The sequence below is a fragment of the Macaca nemestrina genome, chromosome 8, assembly GCF_043159975.1.
Source record: "Macaca nemestrina isolate mMacNem1 chromosome 8, mMacNem.hap1, whole genome shotgun sequence".
Lineage (NCBI taxonomy): Eukaryota > Metazoa > Chordata > Mammalia > Primates > Cercopithecidae > Macaca > Macaca nemestrina.
The window spans coordinates 1,303,357-1,318,104 of record NC_092132.1 but is presented as its reverse complement, the minus strand read 5'-3'; the positions used below and the strand labels follow the sequence as shown (position 1 = coordinate 1,318,104).

Genomic DNA, 14,748 nt, shown 5'->3' with positions numbered 1-14,748 from the left:
CACACCTCTGCCACCCGTCCCCGGGTGCAAAGCCTCTGGAAACACTGTTTGCCTCTTCAGAAGCCCGGGGCCCAGCAGCTCTCCTGAGGCCAAGCACCGCGCCTGCTGGGCGTGGGGCTCTGGGGTCCTGGCCGTGACCAGGTGGCTCCTGCCTGCGGGAACGCGGCTGCCACTCTGCTGAGGGGCACAGCGTGAGATCCCGGAACAGCCAGGGAGGTGGGCACAGGGAGTCCAGGACAGCTGGAAACCGGGAGCTGGGGCCAAGGTCCAGGACTCACGTGGGCCCCACCCTAGTCAGGCCCCTGTTCCAGCCTTCTCCCTGCCACTAACAGGCCTCCAAAGATGCCGCCCTGGGCCGGGCCAGGGACAGGAATGGGGCAGGGGCTCAGGGAAGGGAAGGGGCAGGGTGGGGAGAAGGGCTGGGGCAGGGCAGGGCTGGGGCTGGGTGTGCTGGGGGCTCAGTCAGGGGCCTCCACCTCCCAAGCCTGGCTCGAGTTCCCCTTCCCCACTTCCTGCCTCTGGGCACCTCTTTGCTCTGAGCTCTTCCCTCCTCATCACCTCCCCTCCCTCCCAGCCCAGCCTGCCCCTTTGATCCCTACCATGGATGCCCCATTCCTCCTATTCTGACCCTAAAACCAACCGCACCCCCTCCCCACTGCCCTACCCAGCCAAGCCACACCCACCCTCTACAGCTGCGGCTCAGCTGGCTCTCCCACCTGGGATGTACCCAGAACACCCCCAGCTCAGGTGCCTCTGCACACCTGCCTGGCACCTGTGCTGTCCAGGGCAGCTGACCCTCGGCCGCCAGCCCAGGGTCCCTCACGACAGGCACTGCCATGGCCCTCTGAGGAGTATCGCCCCCCGTTTTATAGGTGTGGATGCTATGGCTGAGGTCCCGCAGCTAGTGGAGACAGTCCTAGGACGGAAACCCCAAGACTGGGAGGGGAATCCCACTGGCCCAGGACTGCAGCAAGTCCACAGAAGGCCCGGAGCCCCGCCTTCAGCACCTCCTCCCTCCCCCGTGTCCTGGAAACCCGGGCCAAAGCCCAGGCTGACGTGAAGCAGCTGGGAGTACGCCAGCCCCGCCCCCTCCAGCCCCTTCTCTAGAGACAAACAAATGGGGGTAGGGGAACATCACCCCGCCTTCCTCCCCAGGTGTTTCCGGAGCTCAGGGGGCAAGGCTGCACCTGGCCAGGGCACCACCCCCATCCCAGGCCGGGCGGCGGTTCCCAGCAGAGACCAAGCCCCACTAGGTGAGGGCGACAGTGGCCCCTTCGGTGCCACCGGCCACGCCACCGCACCCACCTACGCAGCACAGCTGCCGGTAGAGGTAGCCCCTGCGGGCCCGCTCGCAGCCCCCGTCCAGCCAGCACGGCCGCTCCAGCAAGACCTCCCTCGGCGAGGCAAAGGCGCCCCCCGCCCCCGACATGCCGGTCGCGGCCTGAGCCCCGGTTCGACCCCCGGACAGTGCGGGGAGCTGGACCGCGGCTGCGCCTCTGCTTCCAGCCCACGCTGCGAGGGCGCCGGCTTGGCTCTCCACCTCTTCCACCTCCCCCCACAATCCGCCCACTGCGGGGGCGAGGCCCAGACCCAAAGAACCTGCCCTGGCGCACAGCCCCGCCCAGCGCAGCCAGGAAGCCGCGCCCCAACCCACGGGTCGGGCTGGGAGGCTGCCCCGGGACTGCCGCGGCATGGGAGGGGCCTCCCAGCAGGATGGCACTGTGGGGCCCAGGGAGGAAGGCAGGGCAGGGGGCCAGGTGGTGGGCAGACAACGCTAGGGGCAGAACCGAGGGGCTGAACCACATCTGGGGAGTAGAGGCATCCTGTGAGCCAGGACCGTGGCCGAGGGGGACAATCGTGGGCCGAGATGGGGAGGGAGGGACAGTGTCTGGTTCCCGGCCAAAAACATGGATGGGGAAGAAGCCCTCAGCCCAAGTCCCATCCTGGCAGCTGAGTCCCTGGCAGCTCCGAGCGTCCCCAGTCCACGCCTAGAAGCCCCATCTTGAGTCATCTCAAGTTTGGGGATCCAGCAGAGGAGCTGAGCCAGGCAGCGCCCTCACTGCAGGAGAGGTCCAGCCGGCCAGGTCCCCGATAGGCAGTCCCTCTGGCCAGAAGCCCATGCTTGAAGCTGCCCAATCCCCAGGGCCCCGCCCCAGGCTCCATTCACTCCAGCCCCACCCCATCCTGTGCTGGGCACAGCTGCTACCTGGGACCACAGCCCAGGAGCTGGTGACTTTGAGCAGGGAGGGCAGGGCACAGCCTGGCTGCCCCCACCCCCTGTGGGGCCTGAGGGCATGAGGGCACCTGCCTCACCTGTGTGCGGCTCCACCCCCTGCTCTGTGGGCAGGGAGCCACCTCTACCTCAGTGATGGCCGGACAGGCACCTGCCCCACTTGTCCCTGCCACGGCAGCTGCCACAGGCTCCTGCCCTGCCAGCCTCCCCTTCCACCCTCCTTCCCAGTACAGGCTGCAGGCTGAGGGCCGCCGCAGAGCCTGCCCCGCCCTGGGACTGCAGCAGGGTCAGGGTCTACACTGCAGGGTGGGGCGGGGGGCAACACTGCTTTCACTGACATGCAGCTTGGAAACAGGAAGAGGAGGGCACAGGGAATGAAGGGGCGGGAGGCAGGCGGCCCCTCTGCCCCGCCCCGAGTCCCTGGCAGCCACCAGCCGGGCTTACCTTGCTCGTCCTGTGCCCACCGACGTCCCCTGCGCCAGTGCCACACAGCGGCCAGGGTGACAACATGGCCCACAACCACCAGGGAGGGAAACAGGCTGCCTGAGGGCTCCATGGCCACCACACAGAACCTCCAGGGCTGCCCTTCCTGCACTGGGAACCGGCTGCTCCAGGCTAGACAGGCCCCCTCCCGGCATGCAGGGTGAGCGAGGGGGAGCGCCCGGACGGAGCCTGCCCTGCCTGCAGGACCGCCCCATACGCGGCGGCAGCCCCGAGACAGCTCCCGCCCGCCTTCTCTCCTCCTCCCTGCGCCGGTCCAGCCCTCGGCACCTCCCCACCCTCGCTCCCCACCCGGCCGGCTCAGCTGTCCCTGCGCAGAGCTACTGACGCTCAAGGTTAGCTGGCCTTAACCCCTGCGTCCCCGTGGCCACACCCGCTGGGAGGAGGGGCCAGCCGCACGCATGGCCAAGCTGCAGCCCCCCAGCACTGCCCGCGGCCTCGGCACACACCCTCCCTCCCTCCCAGCCTCCCCCTGCTGTCCCCACCAGAAGAGGGGCCTGAGCAGCCCACGCCGCCTCCAAGGCTGCCCCCTGGGGAGAGCCGGCCGGCATGGAGGGATGCCAGAGCCCCCAACCCAAGCCTGCAGCTGATCCCACCGCACTCCCTCACCTTCGCCCCCCTCACCAGCCCCAACGCCCCCAGAGTGAGACTGCAGATTGGGGGTGAGGGGGTTTAGGTGAGGGCGCATGAGGCAGGCTGCGTGCAGGGCAAGGGACAGAGCCCCTGGCCTCCAGCCTCAGCCCCAGCCCTCTGGCTCCTGTCCCCAGCAAGGGGCCAGGATTTCACAAGGCTTTCAAGGGCTGCCCACCTACCGGGCACGATCTTCATCGGGGACGGTGGCAGGAGCCCACAGGGCAGACGGAGCGGGCCAGGGGTGTGGGAGGTCACAGGCCCCTCGGAGGAGGCACAAGCCACCAGCGGCAGCGTCGGGTGGGAGGAGGGCACGGCCGTGCCGCTGTCAGCAGCAGCTTGTGGGGGAGGGGAGCGGTGGGCAGGGACCCAGGGGATATAAATATCTGAGGAGGGCGCGCGAGGACCGTCACCACCCAGACTTAGAACATGACGTGCAGCGCGAGGGCACCCAGGCCCCGCTGCAGTCGGGTCTGGCTGGGAGATGCCACCCGACACCTCGGTCCCCCAGCTCCCACAGGGGGTTCTAATATAATACAGCAAGGCGCAGGGGGGCGCCGGCTCACGTCCCTGCAGGAGGAGGTGCAGTCCCCACCCACCTGCCCTGCCCACCCAGGGGGTACTCTTGGAAAGGCCACAAGGGCCAAGAGAAGAGGCTGCCCATTCTCCCAGAGGGCCCTGCGCAGGTCACTCAACGCAGCACCTGGCCCCACCGGTGGCCAGGACAGCCGCCCCAAGGTCACGCACGGGCCAGATACCCAGGCAGCCCGAAATCAGGGCTCAGGCCACCCAGGCCAGCGCCTGCCCCACAGCACAGCCTCTCCTGGGGTCCCAGGAATCTGGGATGGAGACGCCTCTCCTGGGCCACAGCAGAAGACTGGCCTGGCTCCACCCAGGAGCCCCAAAGCCCTGCTCTGTGGAAGGCCTGGGTCAGGGGGCCTGGCCACAGGCAGGCCCATAGTATATCCTATGCAGATCAGATCCCAGTGCAGCCGGGGAGACAGGATGTGGGGCATGCACAGTCCCGCTCCTCTCCCTGGAACCCCCGTCTGCTGGACACACCCCTCAGGCCCAGCAGAATGCACGCTGATGGTCTACCCCATCCCACAGCGTCGTTCCTGGCACCACATGGAACCCTCAGCAAAACCTGTGAAGTCCTATACCAGGAATGCGTCATACAGACCAGGAGCCTGAGGCGCCGCCCGCCGTCCTGCACGCTGCCATCTGAGCCCAGGTGGCCTCCACCGTAGTCACTTCAGCCCACAGCAAGACACAGTGAACCAGCCTGGCCCCGGGCCACTAGGCAGGACACCCCGGTCCATGCTGGGAAGCCCAGGGACAAGAGGGCCGGGCCCACCCCAGCCTCCTGCTCTCCAGCCCCACACCTCAAAAACGTGTGGCAGATGGAAATGCCTGCAGTGGCCCGCTCTGGGTGGCCAGGGGTTGGGCGGGCCCCGACAGCCCTGAGGGTCAGGGATACCCGCTGCCCCAAAGGCATGCCAGAGACGGCCCAACTCCCAGCTGAGCCCAGGCCGGCATCTGGCCAGCAGTAGGCAGGGGCTGACAGGCTGGACGTTTCAGCCCACTCCCCGTCACAGGCTGGGGAAGCCCCAGAGGAGCCTGACTCAACAGCCTGGGTGAGAACCAGCTCCTGGAGGCAGGAGTGCCCCAGGCTGGCAGCGGGCAGTTCTTCTACCACTCCACAGAGGCCCGGCCGGGCCTGTGCTTCCGGGACACACATCACACACACCCCTGGGGCAGCTCCAAGCGGGGGCCGTGCCTATCCCTGCATCCCAGATTCTGGCGTCTGGCGGCACAGAACTGTGGGCAACAGGGAGACAGGTCTGCCAGGGGCGGCCCCGGCCCCCTTGTGGCCCTGCATAGCCGGAGGCCTTGGTCCCTGGCTCCCCATCCTCTGCCTCCCACAGCCCCCAGCTCTGCCTGCCCTACCTTGGCCCAGCTGAATCAGCTCCTCCATGCTGTACCTGTCCATGGCTGCCGCACAGGCCAGGCTGCTCCGAGAGCCGGCAGGGAGGAAGGCGAGGCAGGAAGGAGGGAAGGGGTGGGAGGCAGAGGGAGGGCCCACTCATGCCCTGGTAGCAGCAGCTCCTCCTCGCAGCCACCCCTTAGTCAGTGAGCGGAGCTGAAGCCCGGCAGACTGACGGGTCAGACCAGCCCGGCAGACCTGCCTGGGGGTGCGGGGACTGGCCTGCCTGCGATCCCGGAGAGCCCTCTGGCCCCAGCCCATGGGTATTCCCTGCTGTTCCTGCCCCGCCCAGCAGACCCCACCCTATAGCCTCCCCTCCCCGCTGCAGGCCCCACCAGCCCAGCCCTGCCCTCCCACCCTCCTACCCACATTCCAGGCATCCATGTGCCCAGTGGTATTTCATGAGCCAGGCGGGAGCAGAGCCCCAAACTGCCCACCCCATCCCACTCCTTGAGACTCACGTTCCTCAGCCCCAAAGGTGGTCTCTTCCTCCACCTGAGTCCTCCCCAACCAGCACAGCCCCAGGCATCGTGTCCAGGGGTGATGGTGACACCTGCCTCCCCTCTCCATACCTCTCCACCCAGATGCTCGCTGACCAGTGAAGTGCAAATCAAAGCCCACCATAACTCCCCTTAGAAGCCTGCGGGCGATCTACAGAAATCCTGTAAACAGGCGACTCGGCAAAGCCAGTGAGCCCTGTGGAGAGCTGGCCGGGCCACAGTCCACCTCCACCCGGGCACCCTGTGGCCGTGAAGAAGGGCAAGGCAGCCAGGCCACTTCCAGGCGCCCTCCTTGACGCAGGGCCACAGAGGGTCCAGGAGGGAGGCTGAAGGCACAGGCGTGTCCTCCGTGTACAGCGGAAGTGGTGGCGGCTACCCGGCCCCTGCCCTTTGCTGTGAGAAGCAGCTCTAGGTGCTGTGTGTGGACAGTGCTCGCCATGGTGGTGGCTGCCTGGCCCCTGCCCGTTGCTGGTGCATGGACAGCGCTCAGCTGGCATCTCCTCCACACAATCCTCGGTTCCTTCAGAATTTTGAGCCAGGCAAAGCATCGCTATTTGCAAGGTAAATTAGGACTGGGTGGTAGCTGTAATCTCAGCACTTTGGGAGGCTGAGGCGGGCGGATCACCTGAGGTCAGGAGTTCGAGACTAGCCTGGCCAACATGGCGAAAACCCGTCTCTACTAAAAAAAATAAAACAAAACTTAGCCGGGCGTGGTGGCTCACGCCTGTAATCCCAGCTACTCAGGAGGCTGAGACATGAGAATCGCTTCAACCCGGGAGGCAGAGGTTGCAGTGAGCCAAGATTGCGCTACTGCGCTCCAGCCTGGGCAACAGAGTGGGACTCCATCTCGAAACAATAAATAAAATAAAAATGAAACGTACATGAAACTCACATATAAAAACACACTCCTACAGCTTCCCACCACACCAAGCAACTGAAACTCTCTGCCACAGGCCCAGGGCCTTCCCATGAGTCCCTCCGGCCTTCCGGCCTCCCTCTGTCCCTCTCTCCAGGCTGCTCCTGGCAGGGCAGGCACCTCCTCAGAGCCCTCCCTGATTGCTTCTGAAGCCACCTCCCCATCACTCTCTCCTCACCCAGTTCACCCCACACATCTGGAGCCCCCTGGGGCAGGGGCTCCGTCTGGGTCTGGCCCTGGCCTGTGCATGGCTATGCAAGCAGGTGGGCAGATGGCTTCCCACACAGATGTGCTGCCAGCAGGCCCCAAGGGGCCACACCCAGGGATAAGCAGACCACCAGGGCACAGGGAGGGCAGGGGCCTCACCTCAGGGGTATAGCTGGCGCTCCCTAGCCAGGGCTGGATGGAGAGGGGCAGCCCATCCAACAGGGCCATCGTGGACCTGCACAGTTGGCCCACGAGCTCTGACCTTGCCCTTCTGCCGACCCACAGAGCGGCTGTGCGGTGGGGAAGGGCAGGGTAGCTCACTGCTTGATCACTTAAAAAAACCCCGAGAAGTCCATGGTCTCAAGTATCATCAGAACTGCCACGGGCTGTATGCAGGGCCATCATGACCGCTGCCACTGCCTGAGGCCCAGCCCTGGCCCTCTGCCACACTCCACATCCGAGCCTCCTCCTTCCCATCCCCAAGCTCAGCCCGTGAGGTCCAGGGGAGAGAGGGGTCTGAGCCTGCTGGCCCTGACTCATCCGGAGCTGTGGCTCGCTTCCTGTTGGAAACTCTGAGCTGCCGCTGGCGGCTGTGGCTTCAGGGGGACTGAGTCACCTCCATCGGGGAGGGGTGCCCTCCACTCTGCCTGCTGCAGCCACACCCAGCACCCCTCCTCCTTGGCCCTGCCGCCAGCTGCCTGCCCTGCAGGCCCAGCCCAGCCACGGACAAGGAAGGAGAAAAAAGAGGGGAGGGGCTCCCAGTCACCACACCCAGGAGTTGAGCATGAGGAGGCTGGGCTGCCAAATGACCAGGGAGTAGGTGGGCAGGGGTGCCGGGTGGGAGAGGCCAGCAGGAAGGCCACATGGGCTGGGTCTTTTGTCTCATGCCTCCTGTCGGAGACATGTCGTCCATTTAGCGAGGAGCTAGAGAGGCCGCACAACCTGTCCGAGGCCTCAGAGACAGCCAGGAGGGGAGCCCAGCCTCCACCCCACAGCCTCACTGATCCTCCCAGATGGGCCCAAGGCAAGCCCCTAACAAGTCCAACTCACCCCAGGCCAGCCAGCACCAGGGCTCCGCCCAGCCCCCCATACAGGGAGCTGTGCCCCAAACTTGGGCCTCCCCTGGGCCCCCTCCCCGACACCCGTGGCAAACTCCTGGCCACCCTGAGAGCCCCACTCTAGGCCCCCTTCTTCAGCCTGAGACAGCAAGCTGCTCCCCAGGTGCCAGGCCCAAAGAGGGAGGTGGGGCCAGGCTGGCCTCAAGCTGGGGGATCGGGCCATCCTGAGCCACCATGGAGGGCAGAGTGTTCCACTGCGTGTGTGAGCCTTGGGCTGCAGGGGACACATCTGCCCACCTGGGTCCTGCTGGTACAGGTGCTTGTGGACAGAGGGAGGCCACAGAGAAGGGGCAGAGCAAAGGGTCTCTGGAAGCCTCTGGGACGACAGGACCCGTCCTGTCCTGTGGGACCTGGTTCATACCAGGAAGGGCCTATCTAGGCCCCAGGCTGGGCCAGCACACACCACACCCCAGCCCCGCGGCCTCTGCTGTGCCAGAGGAGCCTCCTGCCTGGACCCTGCGCTTCTCCCCATCCCACCCAGAGCCATCCCCAGCCACCACCAAGCCCAAGCTGGCCAAGCACTCAGTTACTGGTCACACTGGGCACTCTGTGCAACACCAAGCCTGACCCATCAACCACTGTGGCAGGGGAGGCAGCCGGGCCACGTGCTGGAGGAGGGCCACACCCAACCAGCGCCAGCACCTCCTCGCACACCCCCACCTCGGTGCCAAGGAGCCTCGGGGCAGACAGGTCACTGGGACAGCAGAGGCGGCGTAGGGGGTGAAGGCAAGGGCAGTGTTGGAGAGAGGGGAGGGGGCGCCCCAGGGTGTGCCTGGGGAGGCACTGGCATCAGCCACAGGCTCCTCCTTGGCCTACACACCCCAAGGTCCCCAGCCAGCCGAGGAGGAGGGGCCATGTGGGTCCATCAGCAAGCACACCCCCCCCTCGGGCGGGGGGGCCACCTGCTGGTGTGAGCAATGCTCCACAAGCCGGCCGACCACTGCAACCACTCCAGCCCAGGCCCAGGCCCAAGACCCGACAAACCAGACCCCCACTTTCCACCCCTCATGATTGGGGTCAGGGTGCAGCTGACCTGTGGCTGGGGCAGGCTCCGGGCCTGGCCTGGCCAGGGTCCCCTGGGTGGTAGCAGGCACCACAGGGGTCTCAGGTGACACCTCCTCAAGCTCCTTCCGACGGTAGACCCGCTGCTCCTCCACCGGCAGTGGCCCCCGCTTGGGTGGGGAGCCCAGGGGACCCTGCACAGCCTGCACGTGGGGGGTGCGGCGTGCGGGCATCACCATGGCGACAGGGCGGCGCACGCGCTGCAGAGAGGCGGGCACGATCTCCGGTGGCAGGTGCAGGTACTGGCGGAGGTGGGCAATGCCTTCATTGGTGAGGTACCAGTAAAAGTGGCACCAAGCAAAGGTCTCACGGACCAGGCCCCGTGCCCGCAGGGATGCCATGGCACGCATGACCTGCAGGTTGGTGACGCCGGGCACATGGGGGTGCCAGCTGCGGGGCCGCCGGTCCTTCTTGGCCACCATCACGCCCTCGCGGAAGAGCACCTCATAGATGGCCCGCAGCTGGTCCCGTGGCATGAGCATGCCGGCCACCATGGCTGCTGGAGCCGGGCAGGCAGCGCAGGGGCGAAGGCAGCAGGCAGGGCACCACGAGAAGGCCCAGGGCACCGAGAGAGGCTCTCGCGCTACAGGGTGTGACAGCGGGCAGCGGCAGGGCAGGCAGGCAGGCAGGCTGGGGTGCTGAGCGTGAGGGCGCGGGCTCCCGGCTGTGCGGCTCGCAATCCCGGCGGCACTGCCGGCTGCCCGCCCTCCTCCAGGATGCCGGGCCGGCCCCCTCTGACTCAGCAGCACGGGCGGCCCCTCCCACCCACAGCCGACGGGGCCCTTGTAGAGTAGGGGGCACCTCAAGAGGCAGCGGCCATCCCCACAGCTGCCCCTTTCCCCCCACCAGGCCCCGCGGCTCCAACGTCAGAAATGACATCAGTTTCTAAACACATCCTTCAAGGTCCCTAAGACTGTGCTGGGGCGAGTGGGGGCGGATACAGACCAACAGTCTAAAGAAGAGGGTGGCAGGGCAGGCAGGGGGGCTGAGGGCAGGAGGGGTCCTCGGCAGGGATGTGGGTCTGGTGTCCCGGCTTCACAAGGATCTGAAGGGGGGTGCTGGGCTGCCAGGCCTGGAGGGACGTGAGGCTTGAGCGGAGAGGACTAGGGCCTGGGGAAGAAGCTGGGGTCTTGAGGGAGGAAGTCTGAGGGGAGCGGCTGGGGGCAGCTGCCACAGCACAAGGACGGGCGGGCTGCAGGAGCCGCTGCTGCTGTCCATCAGGCAGGCAAACGGACAGAGCCCCCACCTCCACACACCAGGCTTGGAGGCGGTGGCCACCCAAGTTAACACTTCCCACTCCAGGCCAGATTAGGGGTGGCCTCTCCAAGCCCACAGCCCTGTGAGCAGAGCACCAGCTATGGGGCTCAGAGGGGCCTCTATTCACCCCCGCCTCCAACCCAGCTGTTGGAGGCCAGAGACTCCCAGATGCTGCCACAGAGAAAGTCACCGAGTCCCTACGGCCCACAGATGCCCACCCTGGGCAGCCCAAGTGCCCGTCTGTGGGCCAGATGGATGGCTGCAGGGTGGAAGAATGCCAGGCCAGAAGACGGCCAGGGCCCAAGGGAAGGGAAGAGGAAACTGCCCTGTGAGGCCCTGCAGGCCTGGCCCAGCCACACCCATCATGCCCCCACCCCCTGCTGCCGCGGGCACTGAGGGTCCAGGCATGGGCACCACACCCAACACTCCCACCGTCCCACGCTGTACTCCATGAACCCCCACCGGACCGCTGCTCGCCCTGAGCGGACACACCCCTTCCCACCAAGCACAGCAAACCCGGGAACTGATTATAAATAGGGCAGTGGGGGGGAGGGAGGGAGAGGGGGGATCCCGAGGTGGGAGGCGCTGGCCAGCAACCGGCAGGCGGCCAACAAGCAGCTTGTGGGGGCGGGTTTATGGGGCCGTCTCCATGGCGCCAGGTGCAGGCTCCAAACACAGACACACACGCGCACACACACGCACGCGCACGCCTGCGTGCACAGAGACGTGGTGGCGGGGAAACTCTGAAGGCACAGCCGCTGTTCCCACAGCCCTCCGGCAGGGCCAGCTCGTTGCGGCATGGCTCTCCCTCTCTCTGAAGCCAGCCCCAGGCAGGAAAAGGCCAGCCTCAGAAGGTGAGGCTCAAGGAGGATGTAGGGACCGCAGAGGCCACGCCCCTCGGACCACCAGCACCTGCGGACCCTCCACCCACCAGGGCTGTGGCTTTGGGAACACCACCAGCTGGGTCCAAGCCTGCCCAGCCCAGTGCCCAAAGCAGTCCCTACCCTTTTGGCCAGTCCCTCAGCGCCCCCCACACACTGACCTCCTGCACTCCCGGCAGGCCCACCGCATCTTCCTGGCATGATTCCCTAACCTAATCCCCACCAAATCTCCAAGAGCCCCACCAAATTAACGCACGATACCCACACTGTCCCAAAATGACCCCAAGGCTCCTTAAAAGCACGTGGACCTAGGTTCTCTCCTACACAGGCCTGCAGGGGAGCCGGGACTGACCCCCACTGAGCCGCCACCCGACCAGCCCGCCTCCCCCAAGCCAGCTCGGGGCAGGAGAGGGCGGTAGCTTCCTCCAGCAGAGAGAGGGGGCGGGGCTCGGTGGGAATCCCCTCCCTCCCACCAGCTAGGGGCCTGCAGGCGGGAAGGGAAGCCGCAGGGAGGAGCCCGGAGCAGAATGTTCCCGGCCCACCCTGCCAGCTCCGCACACGCCCCCCCTGCGGCATGCGCCACCCCCACCCCGCCTTGCAGCACACACCTCCTGCAGCACACACCCCCCGAAGCACACACCCCCCTGCGCCAGGGTCCAGGCGTCCCCCCGACCCCCGGGCGGAAGCTACTGCCCCCCGCCCCCACCCTGTGGGAACCGAAGCGGTAGCTGATTCAGCACGGGGAGGGCCAGGGTGTGCGACTGGGCGGCCCCTCTCCCCCCACTCCAGGCCCCTTCAGGTTTCCAGAGCAACCAGTCAGGGCTCCTGGGCAGCCCCCAGCCCCCCCACCCCACCCCAAGACAAAGAGCTGCAGTGTGGACTTGCTCAGGGCCAGCCGGCCCGGCGCCTCTTCACAGTGGTCCCCACAGCCCTGCCCTGCCCCTTGGACGCCAGGTTGTGGGCGGCAAACTCGGGCGGGGTGGAAGAGGCTGACCCTGCTGTGAAGGCTGAGCTCCCACCGGCTCCCTGTCCCCGCCCCGCCGCCGCCGCCGCTGCAGCAGCCACCCCGCCCCCGACGCTCCTGCAGGGCTGCGGAGCCGCGGGAGCCAGCCCAGTAGGACCCCGAATCAGGTGGAGCCCGGAGGGACAGGGTCTGGGGTCTCCTGCGGCTCCGGCTCAGCGACCCACAGTGTCGCCCCAGGGATGGCAGACCCTGCCCGCCACCCTGCGTGGGCTGCACCAGCCAGAGGTCACTGTGTGGTCCGCGCCCCCCGGCTCGGGCCTGGCCCCGGGACCGCACCTTTGAGGGAGCTGATCTCGTGCTGAATGGCTCGCGAGGGGTCCATGTCTGCGCCGGGGCTGAGGGCGGCTGTGCCACCGCCAAGCAGAGTCCAGCCCCGCACCGCACTGCCCAGGCCAGCGCCGCAGCCGGGGGAGGAGCCCGGAGGTCTGGGGCAGGGCCTGCCGGCCAGGGGCGGGGCTTCAGCTGATCAATGCGCCGGACAGGGCCGCCCTGGGCGCATGCTCCCGGCCGGCCGCACCGCGCACCCCTCCCTCCCAGCCCGCAGTTCTGGGGCACAAGACCCTGCTAACCCCAGCCAGACTGCCAGGTCACCAGGCCGGATCCAGGAGCGCTCAGACGGCCCCGGCCCATCCCACAGCCCCCCGCGTCCACTGCAACGAGCCATGCTTAGAACTGCCTGTGGGACACAGGTGGGAGGGCCTCGAAGCCGCCACCCATGCCCTGCAGGAGATACCCACCCATCCAGATCTCCCAGTGACCTCCTCAGCCAGCCCAACTCCAGGGCCTGGGCTGGCAGGCTGCTGAGATCAAGCCCCCAGACCCTGGGCGGCCACCTCCCACCTCCTCAGCCCCAGCAGTGTGCCCCTTCCCCGGGCCGTCTCACCTCTGTGCAGCCCTGGGTCAGGCACCTCCTACACTGGCTCCCAAGATGACAGGTCCGACCTGCACCCTGGCCTCTGCCTCTCCCAGCCAGCCTCAGGATGCCCCACAGGTCCTCCTGGCTGCGCCCCCCACCCCCCAAGTCTGCCCACTCACCAGCATCTCCACTCCTGTGAGGATGACACTGTGGCTCCATCCCACACCCACCCTGCCACGACCACCAGGGACCCTCCACAGCTGCTCAGATCCAGCCACCCCTATGGTTAATCGGGTCAGCCTCCTCAGCCAGCAGGAGTAGCTGTGTGTCACTACCCAGGCCTAGGGGAGCAGGTTGCACTGGCAGGGTGAGGTCAGCTCTGCCTCACTGCGCTGCAGGGAGGCACGGAGGAATGCCTGGGCCCTGCCCACACCAGGGCACCCCTTCAACACTGGCCCCAGGACTGTGCTCCACCCTAGTCCATGCTGGTAGTGTGGGGTAGGATGGCCTCCACAAGATAGAAGTGACCAGCCTGCCTGTCTCCAGCCAGGCCTTTCCTCTGCCTTCACCCACAAGTCCCTCCCGTCCTGCAAACAGACCCACTGTGCGCCAGGTTGGGGCTGGCGTGGAGGATGTGACCATGACCCGGGAGCGAGGCTGGCAGCTCCCAGGGGTACAAGCTAACAGGCCAGAAGCCCCAGCCGCACTGCAGACCCAGCAGTTCTGGGGTCTCTCGTCCCCCACCCATCCCTGCCCTCCCTGGGACTCAGCCAGGTGGGGCGTGGGGAGTCTCAGGAAACACCAGTTCCAAACTTAGGGGAAATGGTGAAGTGAAGAATTAACACAGAATTCCAGGCCGGGCACGGGGGCTCATACCTGGAAAATCCCAGCACTTTGGGAGACCGAGGCAGGTGGATTGCTTAAGGTCAGGAGTTTGAGACCAGTCTGGCCAACATAGCAAAACCCCATCTCTACTAAAAATACACACAAAAAAGCAGCCAGGCATGGTGTCGCACGCCTGTAGTCCCAGCTACTAGGGAGGCTGAGGCACAAGAACTGGTCGAACCCAGGAGGCTGAGGTTGCCATGAGCCAAGATCGCGCCACTGCTAAATTCCCAGTTAGGTTTTACTAAGCTATATCTGGATGAACCTAAATTTGGCCTGCAACTGAATCGTACTTCCTTATTAAACCTCAGCTGAAAGTGACAGATATTTATAAACAGACCTAAAAAGTTCATACGTTAAAAAAAAAATGCTGTTTTGTTTTGTTTTGTTTTGTTTTGTTTGAGACAAGGTCTCACTCTGTCACCCAGGCTGGAGTGCAGTGGCTCAATCACGGCTCACAGCAGCCTGGACCTCCTGGGCTCAAGCAATGCTCCCACCTCGGCTTTCTGAGTAGTTGGGACTACAGGCGTGCACCACCACTCCCAGTTCATCTTTTGATTTTTTATACAGTTTGTCTCTCTGTTGCCCAGGCTGGTCTCAAACTCCTGGGCTCAAGCAATCTTCCCACCTCCCAGTGCTGGGATTACAAGTGTGAGCCACACTGCCCGGCCAGATCAATTTTTTCAATTTA

At 65.9% G+C, this 14,748-nt stretch overlaps 1 protein-coding gene across 23 annotated transcripts in view; it reads right to left on the bottom strand.

Moving 5' to 3' along the window:
- The window catches only part of LOC105488470 (plectin), a 62,246-nt gene that overhangs the window by 25,560 nt on the left and 21,938 nt on the right, over positions 1–14,748 (bottom strand). For 5 of the 23 annotated variants that reach the window (XM_011752549.3, XM_011752551.3, XM_011752553.3 and 2 more), the window contains exon 1: positions 9,126–9,825. The exons of 7 other annotated variants lie outside the window; for them this stretch is intronic. In XM_011752549.3, the coding sequence (XP_011750851.2) occupies positions 9,126–9,648 (523 nt within the window). In that variant the 5' untranslated portion in view covers positions 9,649–9,825. Of the gene's footprint in view, positions 1–1,305; positions 1,445–2,677; positions 2,945–3,546; positions 3,891–5,314; positions 5,594–9,125; positions 9,826–14,748 lie in introns of those variants that run through there. 11 more of the 23 variants (XM_011752559.3, XM_011752565.3, XM_011752563.3 and 8 more) reach the window with 5 other exon arrangements.